Source organism: Pleurodeles waltl, chromosome 9 (genome assembly GCF_031143425.1).
Source record: "Pleurodeles waltl isolate 20211129_DDA chromosome 9, aPleWal1.hap1.20221129, whole genome shotgun sequence".
In the NCBI taxonomy this organism is placed as follows: Eukaryota; Metazoa; Chordata; class Amphibia; order Caudata; family Salamandridae; genus Pleurodeles; species Pleurodeles waltl.
The window spans coordinates 1,143,342,789-1,143,362,149 of record NC_090448.1 but is presented as its reverse complement, the minus strand read 5'-3'; the positions used below and the strand labels follow the sequence as shown (position 1 = coordinate 1,143,362,149).

The 19,361-nt window shown below is 44.0% G+C and overlaps 1 protein-coding gene across 4 annotated transcripts in view; it reads right to left on the bottom strand.

Moving 5' to 3' along the window:
- The window catches only part of DPF3 (double PHD fingers 3), a 367,266-nt gene that overhangs the window by 67,396 nt on the left and 280,509 nt on the right, over positions 1 to 19,361 (bottom strand). For all 4 annotated transcript variants that reach the window (XR_011198857.1, XR_011198856.1, XM_069208948.1 and 1 more), the window contains exon 7: positions 6,690 to 6,836. Coding sequence is in view for 2 of the 4 variants with exons in the window: in XM_069208948.1 (XP_069065049.1) it covers positions 6,690 to 6,836 (147 nt within the window). In the remaining 2 variants the exon portion in view is untranslated. The remainder of the gene's footprint in view (positions 1 to 6,689; positions 6,837 to 19,361) is intronic.

Here is a 19,361-nt window from a genome sequence, read left to right as displayed (position 1 = left end):
ATTTTTGGAAATCTAAACAAGTCCACAAGTTTCACTGAGCCCCTGGTGTCCAACATTGGTATAGGAGGAATGGATCAAGGGCAGCTTTTTCTTGAGAAGTACAATGCAAAGGAGTTTCCTTTATATTAAATGTTTGCAAACATATTTTTTGTAAACGTATCTAAAGCTGCTATGAAAATATGCTACGGATGCAATGCCCCTGCACTTACGTTGGACACCTCTTCATTAAGTATTATCAAATACTTCTGTAAACATGTTGGTCACACAAGAAAGCAATTTGCATGGTTAATTTTGAGGAAACCTCAGGGTCATGATCTAAGATCTGAATCTCGTTGGGAGTCAAACCTTCAACCATGGATCTCGAAAACGATTAGTTGCTTACTGTCATTTTAGATCCTTCGCTATAGGGTGTCATACAGAGCAGAACAAAATTTACCACTGTTCTCAAACAATCAAACGAATCACGAGGACACAGCACATTCATAAATGTCCATTTTCTGTTCATATCCAAGTCAACTCTGGATGTTAGCTGTGTTCCAAGTATCAAACTCTTGGGCCAAGTATGGAGAAACAAGGGAACGGTACACTGCTGCGCCATTTTGGATAGTGAAAATGCTAGTAGAACAACAGCTCTCCTAAAAGGGCCATTCCGGATTACTTCTTCTAGTATCATTAGTTGGCTTTAACACATGTCAAATTGTTATTGAACATTTGTAATGGGAGTCACTTCAGAGTATGAACCAGCCAGAGAAGGATGGTACAAGTGGAGAATGGAACATGCTGAAGAAAAAAGTATCAGGTACAGCAGCACAGCAATGTAGGCACATCAGTGAAAGACGAGTCAGAAATCGGTCTTGAGTATTTTCTGGAATTGCTTTAAGGGAAGAAGCATTGAGATCTACTACATGGGTTCTTATAGAGTGAATCTTTATCCACCCATACGTTGTCTGTAGAATGTTGGTACTGGCAGCACAGTAGTCTTTGAAGGTCTTTGATACAGCAATGGTGGGGTCTGGTGACCGTATCTTACAAGCAGGCGGGGTGGAACTGTGAAGAGCCTTTTTAAGGGGAAACAATGAGGCCTTAAATCGATGTGTGCATCCAACTCAAGGCCAGTATGGGGTATCGTAGAGGTTGGAGGTTATATACCTCTCAGGATGATTCATTTTCCAATATATCTAAACTTGTAGATAAGAAGAGCAAAATAGACTGATGTGCAGTGCGGTGGCATAGTCCAGTTTTCACAGGATTATTGCCAAAGCATGAGTGATGAGGAGGGTAAGGAACAGTGAAATGAGGTCTCTAGTAAAAGTTGGGTACTGGCTAAATTGCTGAACCAATTGATTTTCTTTGCAAGGATGGCGGGGTATCAAATACAACAGACTATGAGCAGAATCTGCTAGTGTAAATGCTGTCCCGATGGACTCACACATAGAGAGCAGGGGTAAGGTGGGGCTAATATAATGAGCCATCATTCAGCGCAATAATGATATGGGCTCTTCGACCATGTACACATCAAACTTGAATGGAGCTGATCCATTTAGAAAGAGGCGCTCATTATGTGCAGTCGACATACATTTTGGACTTGAGGCCAAAGTGTTTGATGTTAACCACAAGTAATACAGGTATGCATAAAGCTGTGCAGATGAAAAGTGAGACAGCACAATGCCACAGGTCAACAACTAACTACACAGTACAGGACAATAAAGACTTTCGGTCTGCTTATAAAGAAAGTATTCAAGCAAATCTAGGGCTATGTTGCAGAAGTTAAACTGGTCTGGGGAAGCTAAGTGAGTAGTTCTGATTTATCTGTTGAAGGCTGCAGGTATGTACATTCTCTGATTTCAAAGAGTGTTTAAACATGGCACTGTGTTAACCAGTCATTATGGGAAAATTTCAATTTTACTCTACTTTATCATCTTTACCCTGAACATTGGTATCGATTAGAAAGCCTTGATGTGTTATTCTGCTGCACATAATCACAATAGATGTTCGAAGTTACTCAATTCTAAAGACACATACACTCAGGGGATCTCATCTAAATCTAGGGCATTACAAAAAACTCAGTAAAAATCAAAATTCATCTATGGTTTAGGACTTCACATAGTTCTGATAATAAAACTTTGATGCATTCTTCTGCAACGCCCTACATTCTATCCAACACCACACCTCACATGTGAGATCCATAGTTAATGATAGACAATTTACTCCTTTTCTTCAGAAGGGTCCGTTTGACCGCAGTGTTTTCAGAAAGCTAAAAACAAATTTCTATAAAGATATGATTCTGGACTTCACGATTACACAAATAAAAAATATATCCCAAAACAAAATTGAAATCAGAATTATGCATCCATTCATATTTCATTCAGCTTTCTCTGAAAATTATATTTCCAATTGCCCTTTAAGTGGGTGCCCTAGTGTAGCAGTACCTGTAAGCAGAATAGACCGGTCATCATTTGACTCAGGACATCCTCAAGTTCTCCTTCTGAATGACTTGTCTGCAGCACCTTACCAAAGTGACAACAAATTCTCCCGCATACCACAGGATGGACCACCTCCCAGCACCTCCCATCAATGAATACGGAGAGGAGCGGTGCCATGGTGTTCTCTGAGGCTACATGTTTGGTTTTGCTTGCAGATATCCAGTTTGCTTTTTGGCTCCCTCTTTTGGAATTAGTTTGTAACAACGCAGCAAAGTAAAGTTGGCCCACCCCATACCCCTGCCAGATTGACAGGTGATGGGAAGCCAGTGCAGTAGTAACATTCTACTCTCCACTTTCCCACACTGGCCATAGAATTACTGCTTTCCTTCTTCTACCACTGGTGGACTCAAAGGACATCCCTCGTACACTATGTATTCACCAAAGCAGTTGTCTGAGGCGGGGATGTCAATTCAACTCTTTGTCCTAGGACAATCGCTGGAGTTCCATATTTGGTAAATTCCATATTAAAGCGATATGTTACTGAACCTTAATATTGGCCACGCACCCAAAGCCTCAGCCTTTTAATGAACAATCAGCCATATTGTGAAATAACAGTGATCTACACACAATAAAATGTGCACATAAAACCCTACCAACTTTTTATGATAAACTGAGAGTGGAATAAACAACACAATGAATTAACAAATTTGCGCCGTATTAACACAAAGCAATACCATTGCAAAATGCCACTAGAAGGACTGCACCCTGGTACCCGAGTATTCACTTTAATCTAGATGAAGATAATGCAGGGAGTGTCAAAATAGCCTCATGCCTTCCGCATGGTGACGAACAGGGAGGAGCTGTATTTAGCCTCAGAAAACTATGCACATAACTTAAAGTTAACATGATCAAAGCATTGTGCATTACTGGAGAGGACTGCTCCATGTAAGTTGAACGGAAACGTGCATTACATTTTTTCAGATTAATGCCAAGGAAAAAGGTCATGCTACCAAATGGACTGAGAGTCCACCATTGGGACTGGAGGTCGAAGTCTGTCTGTGCAGAAACAAAGAACGTTTTGCAGATTATAAAGGCGGAGAATGGACTGGTTAGAATTGTATTGAATTGACTTAATGTAGAGGCAGGACTAGAGAATGAAAGTGCCAGATCTTTCAGGCTTTCTAAAACAGAATGCCCGTCTTACTGTTTCATAGTTTCCTAATAAATTAGGTTGCTGTTGTTGCAAAACGTGACTCAATTATTCCCCATAAACACTACAATTAAAATGCTCTTGAGATGTGATGTGATGAATTTGGCCTAGGCTGATGTGAGGAACAGGATTCATAACAAATAATAAAGCAAAGAGAAAAGAATGAAATACAATACTCAGAATGAACTTTATAGGACTCAACAAAAAGGAACTGTATTCATCGAGCAACTGTCCATCTTATGTCATTAAGTGGCTCATTACGAGTTTGGCGGTCAGAAAAACCAGACCACAGTGCTGGTTTGCTCCCCACCAGCCCCATTACGAGTTTTTCACTGGGCTGATCGGCGGAACGTCAGCCCTGTGGTAAATGTGTGGTGGCATTGGATTCAGCTCCACATGGAGCCGAGGTCAAAGCCGTCGGCACAGGGGGCCCCCCCCAGCACCGTCGGAATGTGCACTATCTGCTAAGCCCCCATCCCCAGCACTTGTTCTCCGCTAGCCTTTTCATGGCGGTAGAACCACCATGAAAAGGCTAGCGGAGAACATGGTTGTAATCAACACGGCGACACTGACTTCAGCGCTGCTGTGGCTGATTACAACCACAACCGCCGCCATCCCGTCGGGGTCAAAGATCCTGGCGGAGATGGTGGTCTTTTGGCAGTTCGACCTCCAGGGTTGTAACGTGGTAGCCGGACTGCCACAGCTGCGGCTGTCCGATCGCCACCGCAAGTCTGCCAGTCTCAGGACCGCCAGACTTCTGATAAGGCCCTTGATATTGTACGGCTGCTAGGAGTGCAGTTTCGAGGAGTGACGCTTCAACTGGGAATACGAGCAAAGCAAGAAAGCAGTGCTGAACCAGCAGCTTTATGAAGGCTGAACACAGGCAGAGGCAATGTGACCTCCGGTTCATCAGAAGTGTATCCAGACAAAGCAAGGCATGCAGCTGTACAGTATTCCAAGCAAAGTGTCTCAAAACACAGCATACTACAAATTCTAGCGGAAAAAAAAAACCTCTTGATTATCTTTGGCTAAGGAGTTGCCAAATAGCTCCATCTCATCAAGACACTGTTTTCCATGCCTGGGCGCAGGTGTCCAAATCCTCTCCAATTATGATTAGGTAAAACTGATGAGATTACTTTCATCCTAAATGTTATATAATTTGGTTCATTCCCCCAACCCCACCCAAGACTTAAGTATATTCCAAGCAGTGGCAGCCGCTGCCAGGGATTGCCAGAGGGGCGGAGCGGTGGGTGGTAGGGTTTGGGGGAGTGCGGGGGCAGGGGGAGGTAATAAAGAAAAAAAAAAACACTTACCTGTGCTGTCAGATGCCGCTTTGGTGCTTCTCTGCTCCTCCCCACCCCCCTCACCCAATCCAGAGGCTTCTCTCATGCTGTTGCTCAGCTTGAATGAAACACCAGGATCAGTGCTTGGTCTCCACCAGAGCTGTATTTTACAGAGTGTGCATGTTGATTTGGCCGGCCTCAGAGAGCCGGCCAAACTGACATGCGCACTTAGAGCACACCTAGCACTACTCCTCCCTGGTGACGTGGTGGTTGTTGGCCCTGCCGCACCCTACACTCATCAGAAAAATAAAATGATAATAAAGTACTTTTATTATTATTTAATTTTTCTGCCTTTCAGCAGTGGGGCAACTGTACTTAATCTCACAAGTCTGATATCACAAGTCAAAGGTTTACGTCCTTCTTCCCTTACATCAGGGGTTTGTTCCTCCACACCTTAAAGAATTATCAAAAAACCCTGAATTCGTTCAAAACTATTAATTAAAGGCAATTGTCTAATGATATATAGCAATGAGACAGTTCTTATGTCACCCAGATAATATGGATCACCTTGAACCTATGGACCTTATGGATTCAGGCTTCAAACCCAGTACGAGGGAAAAATGTAACAAAATATTTAAACTTCTAAAATTGTTCTCCCCTTGCTCTCCAAACCTGTCCCTGTTCTTCATTGGATAACTCTGGGCTCTAGTCTTGCCCAACCCCCTTTAACTTCTACCATAAACTACTTGGAGCTCTCATTCACACAGATGGCATAACTCATCATCAACTTCATCCTCCACCCTGATGAGACTGAGAGTTGGAAGAACAGTTGGCGTCTTTAACATAACCCTCTAAGGCCTGAGTTTCTACTTATTGTCATTTACAATCAATGCTTGCCTCCTTCACTGGGCACCAGGATCAACAAAGGAGTCAAAACTTTTAGAATCTTCCTTGATTCTTGACTCCACATACATACTGATTGCACTATGAACAACTATGTTCGTCACTATTTAAGAATACTAATTCACTCCAGAACATGATTTCAGGCTAGAGGTTCAATCTCTGATTTTGTTGACATTTGACCATGTGATTGCTATTCTCATTGGCTTACCTAAAATTCACTATGATCCTCCAAAGGCTAGCCTCCCGCTGCAGCTTTTCTTGTATTTGGCAATAACTATTTAGATCATATAAAGTTCCTTTCCGCCTTCCCTCGCAAACGTAAAACCCCTGGTGGTCTTTCCAAATAATCTGAAACCCTCCTCCTTGAACTATCTGTGATAAAAACACAACATACACGGACTCTGGTTGTATGCCCACGATTTAGAACAATTTTCTTCTGCACTAATTTTTTCACTGCTTTCAAATAAGAATTAAAACATCTTTTCAACCTTTTTCTCCAAACCCACACACCCTAATCCCTTCTTTGCTTTCTACATCATCTTCTCACCATACCCTGTGAAACCTTTCCTTTTAACACCAATAACTATTCCATAATAAAACAATGTCTACGACCAACATATTATTTATCAATTGTTTTACTTATACTCTGTTAAATATTTTAAACACTCAGACTTAATTTATTTCACTTCACTTCACTTTTGCTTGTGATTTTCCTGTCTCAGGACCTTCCACGCACTGTGCAAAACCAGAAAAGAAGATACACATTTAAGATGATAATCTCTTGAATTATCACCAAAGCCTGTACAGTGAGGTATGCAACTGGCTAGTCCCACAGAGAGTGTCTGGGGAGAGAGTGAAAGAGAAACTTACGTTTGTGGTTTTCATTTCTGTGGACAGGCGAAGACTGTGGAGACCTTGAATCTTGATCTCTGCTGTCGTCCCCTTCCTCATCCGCTAAATGTGTGTGGGCATAATGGTAACTGAGACCCGGTCGGTTTTTGTACCGTTTTCCACAGACTGCAGAAGGAACAGAGAAAACAGCAGTTGAGTCTTTTTCTGAAGAAGCCATATTCTTCTACAGATGGTGTACAAACTCATGGCCCCCACTAGAAAAACTTCTTATGGGTCAACAGTGTTAAGCTATGTAGTCAATGGCACACAAACGTAACAATCTTTAAATATTTAAAGAACTATCCACACGTCAGCTTATTAGTTTTAGGGCCACTTCACACCACAAAATATTTGTTGCTTAGATCAATTAATTTCACCTTTAGTCTTCTTCGAGGTCACCAGTTTATTTCATTTCTCAAAAGATTCAGGGCCTGATTCTGACCCTGGCGGCCGGTGACCGCCAGGGTCACCGGCCACGGGAGCACCACCGACAGACCGGCGGTGCTCCGAAGGGCATTCTGACCGCGGCGGTTCAGCCGCGGTCAGAAAGGGTAAACCGCCGGTTTACCGCTGCCCTTCTGAATCCTCCATGGCGGCGGAGCGCGCTCCGCCGCCATGGGGATTCAGACACCCCCTACCGCCATCCTGTTCATGGCGGGAAACCCGCCATGAACAGGATGGCGGTAGGGGGTGCCGCGGGGCCCCTGGGGGCCCCTGCAGTGCCCATGCCAATGGCATGGGCACTGCAGGGGCCCCCGTAAGAGGGCCCCGCAAAGTATTTCAGTGTCTGCTATGCAGACACTGAAATACGCGACGGGTGCCACTGCACCCGTCGCACCTTCCCACTACGCCGGCTCAATTCTGAGCCGGCGTCCTCGTGGGAAGGTTGATTTGCCCTGGGTTGGCGGGCGGCCTTTTGGCGGCCGCCCGCCAGCCCATGGCAAATCTCAGAATCACCGCAGCGGTCTTTCGACCGCGGTGAGGTGTTCTGACGGGGTTACTTTGGCGGGCGGCCTCCGCCGCCCGCCAAAGTAAGAATGACCCCCTCAATCTTTTACAGTGGAAGACACAGTGGCAGAGATCCCTTTACTGACCACACTAAACATAGCATTTTTGCATCTTTCGATTATTTATTGTTTTCTCCATGGCATGAAGTCCTACGCCATTGAACAAAATGGTTACTTACCTGTAGGAGTAGTGTTGCAGCTTGAAGAGTCTTCTGGAGTCACATGATGTGAATTATTCCACCATCTAGTGGTTGGGTGTGGAATGGTCTCTTTGACTCCTTTCTGTCTCTCTCTTTTTGTTTATTGTGGGCATCACTGGCCATTTGGTGCAAAGTCCCTCCTTGCATGACGTCAACCGTATGTCCTGGAAACCTCCCACATGTTTGCCACATGTTTGCCATCTTGGGTGACCACCCTCATAGTTATGGTTTTCCCTTCTCATGTACCTTTTAATTATGTCTCCCTCGCATGCAAACTCACCTCATTGTCAGGAGGTGGGAGGGTCCCATGTGTATGCAGAGAATTCTTAAAGCTACAAAACTACCCCTACAGGTAAGTAACCATTTAATTTCACAGTGGTAATGTGTTCTGGGTTCACATCCTCTGTATTGATTTTGTAACTGCATCCTCTTCCCTTGGAGACTGCAATGTGTGAAGACATCCTGTGATGTGGAAAGTTCTGAACCTACCCTTGGGGATGTTTTTTCCCAGGGTGTAATTCATCTAAAAAATGACCTCTAAAAGACAAAAAACTCCATTGCCTTCGTAGTCTTTTCTTTCCTCATGTGTTGCAATAATTCTCCCACAGTGGTGCCCCCACGGAAGGCATATTTATGACTGGTGGTTGCACCTTCTGTTTAAATTCCAACATTCGTAGCCAGTAACATCTTCTCAGAATGGTGGCCACACAGGTGTCTGGTGGCTCTTTCTGCTGTGTCAAGTGGGGATTTTAGGCCGGGGCTGGTGGGGCTTTTGCCTTCCAGAATGACATCCTCTGCTCTCTTTCTGCACTGTCCAGGGGATGCTACATTAGGTCATAATTTCTGATCCATTGTTGGCAGTCAAATCACTTTAGCAGCACTTTAGATTTGGCAATGCACCAATGTACCACACTTGATCTTCTCATCTTGAGGCCCAACAAAGCCACTCACTTGCTCTCTTAGTCAGAATTGCGCACTGTGGTAGATGGTGCATTTGCTCCCTTTCGTGCAGTTGTGACTATGAAAGTGTCTGCAACCACACTGCCTGTGATTTAAGTTTGGCCTGGTAGAATACCTGCACTTCTTTTCTACCACTGGTGTCACCAACTTTGCTGCAGCTGGCTCTCTGCAGGAGGGTGGGCAGCATGGGTATGCGTTGGTTCCTTTTCTGTGAGCATAGAAGCATTTACAGGAGCAAACATGAGTCTGTATCCTTCCTCCAGAAGGACCCCTTAAATGCCCACTGCCCTTTACATTGGGGGTTGTATATCACGACGTCGTCAGGTGATGATGGGTTGGATGTCTAGAAGTCGACCACTTGTTTGGGAGAATCTATGTAGAGCGCCTACAACTCCTCTATACCTTCTCCTCCCTGGAACGATTCCTGCTCAATTTGTCCATCCTGTAACTCCTCTTTGTACTGAAAGGATTCCTCCTCTGCCTCTTCCTGGGGCTCTGGTGCGTACAGTAGATTCAGCTCATTGAGAACTTCTCTGGACTTCAAGTTTTTCGCTAAATTCCTTCATCCTTGAGATACCGTTTCTTTTGACCCCGATGGCATTTTGTTTAGCGTTGAGCATCGCAGGCTTTCTTTCTGGCCTTCAACCTCTTTAGTACAAGGCTTCTTCTCTCGCCCACTCTCATTGGTTTCGGGGCAGTCTGAGGGCTTGCCCCCGATGGTATCTTTTTGGCTCAACCCAAAGGGCTCCTCTTACCTTTGCCTCATTTCGATCACCATGTTTAAAGCATCCAGGTTGAATTGTGTGCTTAGAGTCTGAAGATTTCGGTTTGACTGCAGTGCATTCTGGATCACCTGGCCTTTCTTACTGTAACCCTCTTTCGAAGGTTTCTTCATTGTCTTTTCTTGCTTAACCTCGTTGGATTTCTTCAGCATCAGAGCCACCCCCTTGATCCAGTTCAGTTTCTTCAGGGTTTTTATCATCACATGACAAACCCAGACCTTCAAGAGATCCTTGTTTGCACACTATGACATAAGGGGCCCACCTTTGCTTTTCTTTTGCCTTCAAGGTCTTTGGCTGAAATTCGGCACTTGCATCGCACCGCTCCAAATTGTAGCCTTTGGGATGACAAAGGTTTCCCACTTCGTGGCCATCATCCTGTGACGACGTGAGGTGGCAATTGGGGCCAAACTTAAATGGGTGTGTTTTTTACTCCTTGCCTATTTTTCGACATGTGATGAATTTGCTATCTTTCCAAACTCGTCTGCGTCTTGGCGATCTTCCTCGACGTCCGGCAGTAGTTTGGTCACAATCTTGTATATCTGAGTGACTCGTTGCCTCCTTCAGCAAAAACATTTTACTTATTTCCCCTTCTTTGGCTCTGAAGCTCTTGGCTGTGCTTCCAGAACTAATGGCAGAAATACAGAGTCTGAAGATGTTGACCGCACCGAGGGATTCAGGGATTTACGTCTGACATCATGCACAAAGGAACATAGCACCAAATGGTTGATGGTTCGGCGACGCCCACAACAACAGGAAACAAGCATTTGCAATGTAATCGGCCTCGTGTTTGCCCGACGTAGAGCTATTAGCATTGTAAATTCCTAACTGGACTTTTCTTGCCACACAAACTGAAAATAAGAATTAAAACAGTTGACAGAAACGAGCAGATTCAAAGTGCTGCCAAGAGCAAGGAGAGAGACAAAAGGAAAAAGAAGTTTACTCGCAGTCAAAGTTATCGGCAAAAGTGCAATCATCCAAGTAACAGGGTCGAAGGCCAAAGTGGTAACAAAAAAGCCCTAAGGAGGGACAAACGTAAAGCAGTTACCAACGAAAATGAAGGATTTTTGAAAGGCAAGCCCATGAGCGAGTGATAGTGATGGGCGTGCCGTGGGCGTGGTTAAAAGTCTTGATACATACCAACACGTCGGAAAAGCAGCGCTTGCCTGCCGCTATGCCTGACCTAACAAAGAGGGCACTAAAAGAGACACCTGCAGACTCAGCCACGAGATGGCAGAAAAATGCACAGCATGTGAATTAAGAAAGGACTCGCACTGCAAAACTACAAACATGAAGTCACATCCAGGCCGAAAATACAGGCAACTCTGCTTTCCCTTTAAAAGAGCAACAAACAGTCTAAATCCTGACCTCTCTTAGTCTGAACTTCCTCTTCATTGTACCCAGGACATTTCAGAATAGTCAGTGAAACAGACAGAGGAAGTGAGAAGGGTGGCAGGTGGGCACTGATGCCAGGAGTACAATGAGTACAAATGAAGGTCACTGGCACACAATAAAAGTGTTGCTGCTAGTGGAGTGGTATCAAACTTATGCCAGGTTAGTAAAGCCATCTTCCCACCTAACCCCTCACCCCAGAATCCATCACACAACAGGAAAAAATAAAACTTAGCATGGACAAAGGCCAGGGTTTGCAAATGGCCACTGCTAGAGGTCACTGAGGGGCAAGAGGGGCACGTGCCACAGAGCAGAGTACAGAGTCATGCTTTGGAACAACCAATCATGCAAGATGGGATCCTCACAGTTCCTATGGTGCTAAAGGCTTCCAAAAGGCTCATCTTCAGTTCCGAAGACAACATATAATAACAGCAATGACCTTCAGCTACACATCCCTCCAAATGTGTGGAGAGTATTTCTTAGGTAAAGGACAGGCACAATTGGGTACATTAAGAACTTTCCATGCTATCAGTAAAATAAAGGACAAATACAGAAGGTTTAGGATGGAAGCAGTGTTCTGTCACGACAGCAGACACGATCTCACCTCGCAAGTACTGAAAAGGAATGGCGAACAGAGGATTAAGTGTGACGATTGCATGCGCTTGCTATTTTTCTAGCAGTCGGTCATTTTTTATCTCAAGCCTTGATGGCCAAAAAGGAAGATGCTGTAGTGGACATTAACTCCACATCCTATAACACAATTTCAAAACATGCTGCCTGCACTCTGGGAAAACCTGTATTATGGATCTATCGAAAGACAAGATGACAGTAGCACATAAAACGCTTGCAAACCCCTATTATATTACATAGTTGTTTTGAAGCTGTCCACTTTAATGTAGTGAATTTAGCATAATTTTTTATGTATGTCATAGAACCTTCAAAGTAAATCCTTAAACTGACATAAAAGATTCATAAAAGTGCCATTCATGATTGCATATCGTCTGCGACTGGGGAAGGGATGATGCTAGAGTATAGTTTTATGCTAATTTGACAATAGATCTTGGGTGTCAAGGAAGGCAGGAGGCGGCGGTGGTGGTTTAACGCTTAGGAAGGTGTTTGCAAAGGACCCTGGCAGAAATCAGCTGGTAGGCACCACGCCTCATGGCTCTTTGCACTTCTGAAGCTGCACAATGGACATATGGAGCTGCAATTCAACACCTGATGGAGGGTAAGCTGCACATCCATAGCAAATGCTTCACTGTGTTCTTGCACTGAGCTGCACCTTTGTGTTTTTAGAAAAATCATTCTGATAAATCCCTTCTATCAGTGTGCTGTGAAGTACTTTGTTGATTCCGCAGATGAGCAGTGTTAGGTCACCAAATCCTTCATTTTTTATTCTAAGTACACAATTGTGACGCTGCAGCGCTAGGTACTCATTTTCAACATGTCACTTTGGTGTGCATCCAACATACCAGCTCTGCGGCTATCATTTGGCTTTTTTCAAGCAGAGCAAACACACTAATCCCGCACCGCAGCAGCATTCCGCATATTAATTCTTTCAAAACTGCTAACCTCCTTAATCCTATTTGTGCCTTTTCTTTAAAGCTGTAAAGAAAAAACACAAGCGGACAGGCACAGAGGTGTAGGTACAAATTGTAGGATGCTGCCGAATGCAACGCAGGGCTCGCCCGATTCGTCCACCTTTGTGCGCCTGCAGGAACATGAGGGTCTTGGGATGTGAATCAGTCCTCAAAATCTAGCCTGCATTCAGTCTGGCAGAAGAAAGTGAAATCTGGACCTTTTACAGATTGTGTAGATTCTGCTCAGCATGCTAAGATTGAATTTCTCGTTCATGAGGTATCTGTACAGCAGTAAGAAGTGTCCGGTCATTTATAACAAAGTGCATGGATACTGCTTGTCCATGTTGCATATGGATTACTGGGACTTGGACTGGGGGATACACACACACACACACCTCCCCCAGTAGCAGGTGCTGTGTAGCTGCCCATATGGTTTAGTCATACACATTACTATAAATCTGCATGCCTGTCTCACACACACACACACACACCTCCCCCAGTAGCAGGTGCTGTGTAGCTGCTCATATGGTTTAGTCATACATAGTACTATACATCTGCATGCCTGTCTCACACACACACACACACCTCCCCCAGTAGCAGGTGCTGTGTAGCTGCTCATATGGTTTAGTCATACACATTACTATAAATCTGCATGCCTGTCTCACACACACACACACACACACCTCCCCCAGTAGCAGGTGCTGTGTAGCTGCTCATATGGTTTAGTCATACATATTACTATAAATCTGCATGCCTGTCACACACACACACACACACACACCTCCCCCAGTAGCAGGTGCTGTGTAGCTGCTCATATGGTTTAGTCATACATAGTACTATAAATCTGCATGCCTGTCTCACACACACACACAAACCTCCCCCAGTAGCAGGTGCTGTGTAGCTGCTCATATGGTTTAGTCATACATAGTACTATAAATCTGCATGCCTGTCTCACACACACACAAACACACACACACACACCTCCCCCAGTAGCAGGTGCTGTGTAGCTGCTCATATGGTTTAGTCATACATAGTACTATAAATCTGCATGCCTGTCTCACACACACACACACACACACACACACACACACACACACACCTCCCCAGTAGCAGGTGCTGTGTAGCTGCTCATATGGTTTAGTCATACATAGTACTATAGATCTGCATGCTTGTCTCACACGTCCTCCGCCTCCATTCACACTGCTAGGCGCTATGCCCCCAAAAAAGTGGTCACTCTTTTACGACACAAAAACACTTCCCACATAGGATCACCACCAATAAAACACTTTGCCAGCCACACATTCATTCACTGTGCATCATGCGACCCGTCTGAAAATACCTTTTGGCAAAGTGTAACCTAGGCGCTTCCTGATTAGAGGTGGGTGGCTGCAGGATGCAGAACAAACATGATTCAAGAGTTATTTTCAGAAGATGAGTGGGCTAGTTTTGTTGTGAGTGGTCATTCGAAATGTTCCGTAGCCAGGCCCTTGGATCGTGAAGAGGCTTCACTCCTTCGCATTGTGGCAGGTCCCACTGAACTGGAGAAGGTTTGTAACAAATTAGCACAGTAAGAGTCCTGGAAACAGCAGCACTCTGGGGCAGCCATGTGGATGCACTTCCGGGTGAGGGAGGTGACCTTGAAGAGGACTAAAGCATTGTAGAGATGCCAGTCTGCTTGTTTCCCAGTTTGGGAGAAGGAATTCTGAGGCTTCTTTCTGGATAGCAGCCGTGCCGCAGTGTGCTGGGTCCCAGCAGGCAGAGGTCATGTTTTAGCAGTGCAAGGTAAAGTGAATTTAAGTAATCCACCTGGAAGTGCCTGTCAAAGTTACTTTTAAAATTACCTCTAGTTTATGGGGTGTTTTTATCAACATTGGGCAGAAGGTTCCTCAAATGCAATCACATATTTCTGCTTCCTTGTGTAGCTGCTGCCCTGTGCTGCCTGTGTTATGTGCCACAAGAGGGTTGATTTATCTTCTGATAGGACTTGGTGATGACCAGATAAAGGAGTTTTATCTTTTTCACAATTAGTTCAAACATTTTGTACAGATTTACTTAAGGCCTGTGACTCCCTGAAAGTACCAATCATTCCATCGAGATAGACAACAAAGGGAAGGACTCAGATTAAATGGTTGACAAACCCATTCTACGTCTGCTACTGAACATATTGGGATCAGAAAGTTATATTTTTGGGGAAACACAACAAACTAACGATGCTGATTCAGAAAAGGAGGGCTTGACTTTTTAATTAACTGCTTTGCCAGTAGCTGGCCAAGTAAAATCAAGAGAGACTGGAATTCAACTAATGAGTTTTCCAATAAATTTCCATAAGCAGCTGTCTATATGTGAAAAACGAATTTCTTTACAAGGCCTAATTATTAAAAAAATTTCAAGAAAGAATGGGGGGGGCATCTTGAAACGCAGAGCTAACATATTTCCGCTGAGGTCACAATATCTGTGCTCATAGTGCTTCTGAAGTTTCATTTCTGAAGTAAGGTTAGGCATGGGGAAAAGTTCCATCTGTAATCTTTAAAGTGACCAGAGTTGGAACCAGGTTAAATGTATAAATACATTTCTCCCTTCAGCATTACAATTACTGTAGAAAACTCATTTCTGTTAACGTTTTCTATACACATTGCTGATCATTTTGGTTCTGAAAAACTCGTCTGGAGCTGATCTCTATAGGACTTCACTGTGAAGGAGGGTTCTATCTTTTTCAAGTTTCAATCACGCACATTAGTTTTCTCTTATTTTTATTACTAAACAATCAGTGGGCATGCTCTCCTTGCTATGAGCCACCGGAGAAGGCTGGGTGTCAACTACCACAATATAAGGAAAGTCACAACTTCATGGAACTAGCCACAAATCCTGTGTGCAGAAATGATGTACTCAAATTTCAAAAACAAAAATGATGAAGGAATAGAGTATTGCCAGTTGACAAAAGCTGAATGGATTTTTGAAAAGTATGACAAAAAAAGAAAGCAATTATAAAAATTCAGGTTAGACATAATTTGAAAATGCCAACCCCTAAACTCAAATAAAATGCACCTTCACAACAACCAAGCAGGAAGACTATCATTCACAGATTTTCAAAAAGACACCGCAGTCCTTCCGTTTTTGCTGTTTATGACAAGAGCACGAACAATAATGAATGAACGAAAAAGAAAAGAGGTTATGTAGTTTTAATTAAGAAGAGGCAACAATGGTAAAATACCTTTGTCGGATGTTTTTGAGCTATACTTTTGTTTGTAAGCCTCTGCAACAGAGAGAGAAAGAAAGATAAAGAAAGGTTGATTTTTCTTTAGAAAAATTCTGCAAAGATTAAATGGGAGACAGGCATCGATGCTAACAGAAACAAAAATAAAAGCCAGATAGGAGAATGGAGGCGCGGGAGGGGACGCACATGGAAGATACAGAGAGGGGTTTGAAAATTGTCAGCATGGAGTTTGGTTGAACACCAAAAAGCTGTAAGGAGGGGGTGAGATGGAACAAGAAGGGCTCAATGTCGATGGATAGCATTAAATTGGTAGTTTTTTGGAGCTTCAAATAAATAAAATTATGATGAACGAGGGCCAAGGAACCAAAATGAACCATGTGCAAAGTCCACAGAGTGATGGATTCAGAATGGGCAAGAGCTTCTGTGGGGACCTCTGGCCAATGTAGACTCTAAGGCAACATTTGGTGGCTTCAGCAACACCACAAAGAGAGAACCATATCTTACCTATAAACTGCACGGGAAAGGTTACTTACCCAGTGAGCATCTGTTTGTAGTGTGTAGTGCTGTAGATTCACACACGCTGCATACTCACGCCCTCTAGTGTTGGGCTCGGATTTTGCAGGTTGTTTTTCTTCTAAAGTATTTTGATCACAGGTTGTGCTGTGGCTCCTCCCTAACTGGACAAAGCGGATAAGCACCAACTCAATGTTAGACTGTTTTCTGCACAGCAAGTGAGAGCACGCATGGAGTGGTGCGTGAAAGTATCATTGAGCATCATGTCTACTGTGCAGTGTCAACCAGGTGCTAACAGAAGAGATCTGCAACAAAAGCAGGCTTCCGGGGAGGAGGGTTGGCGCATCTGAATCTACAACACTACACACTATGAACAGATGCTTACAGGGTAAGTAACATTTTCTGTTAGTAGCATGTGTGGCTGTAGACACACATGCTCTGCATAGACTATAAAGTAGTACTTTCAATAAGTGGTGGCCAGTGTGTAGATGCAGATGTCTGAAACAAAGTTCTTAAGACTGCCTTGGCAACCAATAACCACTGCCTGCTGGCGGGCTAAGATGTCCACACAATAGTGCTTGGCAATAGTGTGTAGGCCTGACCAGGTGGACGCTTAGTAGGTCAGCTAACACAATGTTACTCAAGAAGACCATGGTTTCCCCTTTCTTGTGGTTAGTATGCTGTGAGGGGAGTAGGTAGGTGTGTCACAACTTTGTGATAGCAGGTTTCGATGCATTTGACAATATATCTGGCTATGCCAGCCTTCCAGATGGGACGGCCTTTGTGAGGCTCCAAATCTCTGCTCAGACTTGCGGAAGGACTTGGCCCTATCCATATAATACATAAGAGCCCAATTAATGTCTGAAGTGCGAAGGGCTCTTTCTGCTACAGAGTATGGCTGTGGAAAGAACACTGGAAGTTCTGTGGTCTGTTTGAGATGGGAAGGTGAGGCCATCTTGGGGAAAAACATATGGTTAATTCTGAGAACAACCATATATTTATGAAATGGAATGAAAGGCTCTTGCAGGGTAAGTGCTTGCAGCTCATTAATGCTTCAGAGAGATGTTAAGACTACTAAGAAAGCCAATTTTCATTAAACGAGAATGGCTGGTCCTGCAACAGGTTGCTGCTTGCTCTTCCACCGTTGCAGTGAGCGCTAGCCTTTACCAACACTAGATCTTCCTGATGACCCTCCGCTTGAGCCCACTACATCGAGAAGCATTCTTGTAACAGGGGTATGTGGAGTCTGACGTGTGGTACAATAGTGAAGCAGGACACATAATTCCTAGGACGCAAATCACTGTATAAGCTAAATGGATGACTGGGTTGAAAAAGAGGCAGCAGCTGCTGAAATTACAACACTATTTTGGGTTTGAGTAGACTTTTTCTGTGACTGTATTTATAACAGACCCTAAGAAGGGCTGAGCCTGTCAGGGTTAAAGGTGGGAATTGGTGGCATTTATGGTGAACCCCAGCATGTTGAGCAAGGAGATTGAAGCTTTAGTGTGGGAACAGTATTGCTGCCCCCTCGCACTTTTTATCAGTCAATCATCGAGGTGAGATGGGGGGCATGATTGCTACAGCCTTCTAACTGTGCAGCCACCCCGTTAGGCACTTTGTGAACACCCTTGGAGCAGAGGTGACCACAAAAATAAGTACTTTGCATTGGTAGTACTGTCCATTTGCCAATAAGTGAAAGTATCGTGGGTGGGCAGGGTGGATGGATATATATGAAAACACTATCATGTAGCTGTCTTGTTGAAGAACAGGAATGACATCCTTCAGGGTTGTCATGTGAAAATCCTCCTATGGAATGCATTAGTTCAGATGAATTAGGAAGTAAAGAGAGCAGACAGCTTTGATCTGGTGTTGTGGAGGCACTCTCTCTATTGTCTCTTTCTGAAGTAGGGCTTGCATCTCTAACAGTAAGAGGCAGAGGTGTACCCTGCAGAGGATGTGTGTGTGGGTTGGGATGCCGTGCAAGGCTGTGAGAAGTTCTTGCCAGTAGCCGTGGTGAACCAACACTAAAACCCACTGATGGCATAAGAAGAAATCTCATATTTTCACCCCCAACAGGTGATGTGTGATCAGAGGGAGGTTGAGGAAAGAAAACCGGTAACTCAACCGATTGGTTAAGGTGAAAAGTAGAAACAACCTTTGGAAGTAAATTTGGGTTGATACGAAGGACTACCATATCCTTATGTATTTGGAAGAAGTGTTCTTCTAAGGTTAATGCCTGAAGTTCACTCACACGTCTTAGTGAAATGATTGCTACCAAAAAGAGCTACCTTCCAGGAGAGAAACTGGAGTGGACAGTTATGTAAGGTTCAAATGGCGGTCCCATAAGTCTGGTAAGTACAATGTTAAGATTCCATATTGGTGCTGGGAGGTACCTTACGTGGAATTACTCTTTTAAGACCTTCCGTAAATGCTTTAATAACAGGAATTTTGAAAAATGTTAAATGTTGTCTGTTTTGTAGATACACTGGTATTGCTGCAAGTGGCAGTAGCAAATGTAGCAAATAGCAAAAAGTATTTTGAATAGCTGCATTAAATGGAGCAATTTCTTTGTTTTGACAAACAACAAACTAGTTCAATTTAGTGCAATGGCATGCTCTGGTTGTGGGTTTGCGTGCTTCCTTAAGAATGGTCATGCATTCTGGAGGCAATTGTAAGTATTCAAACTCTATTACCTCTGGAGCCAAACTGCAAGGTTGAGTTCTTTGGGATTTGGGTGTCTGATTTCTCCATGGTTCTCCATGAGAATATCTGGGCATAGGGGAAGCTTCTTGTGTGAAATTACAGAAAGTTCGAGTAGTGTTGTGAACCACGGTTGTCATGCCCAAGTGGGAGCCACCAAAACGAGTGTGAGAGAGGTCTGCCTGAGCTTCCTCACCACAAAGGAAAGGAAAGGGTGAGGCAAGGGAGAGGCGGAAAAGCGTAGGCAAATATCCCTGACAAACTCATCCATAGAGCATTGCCCTTGGATTGAGGATGTGGGAGCCT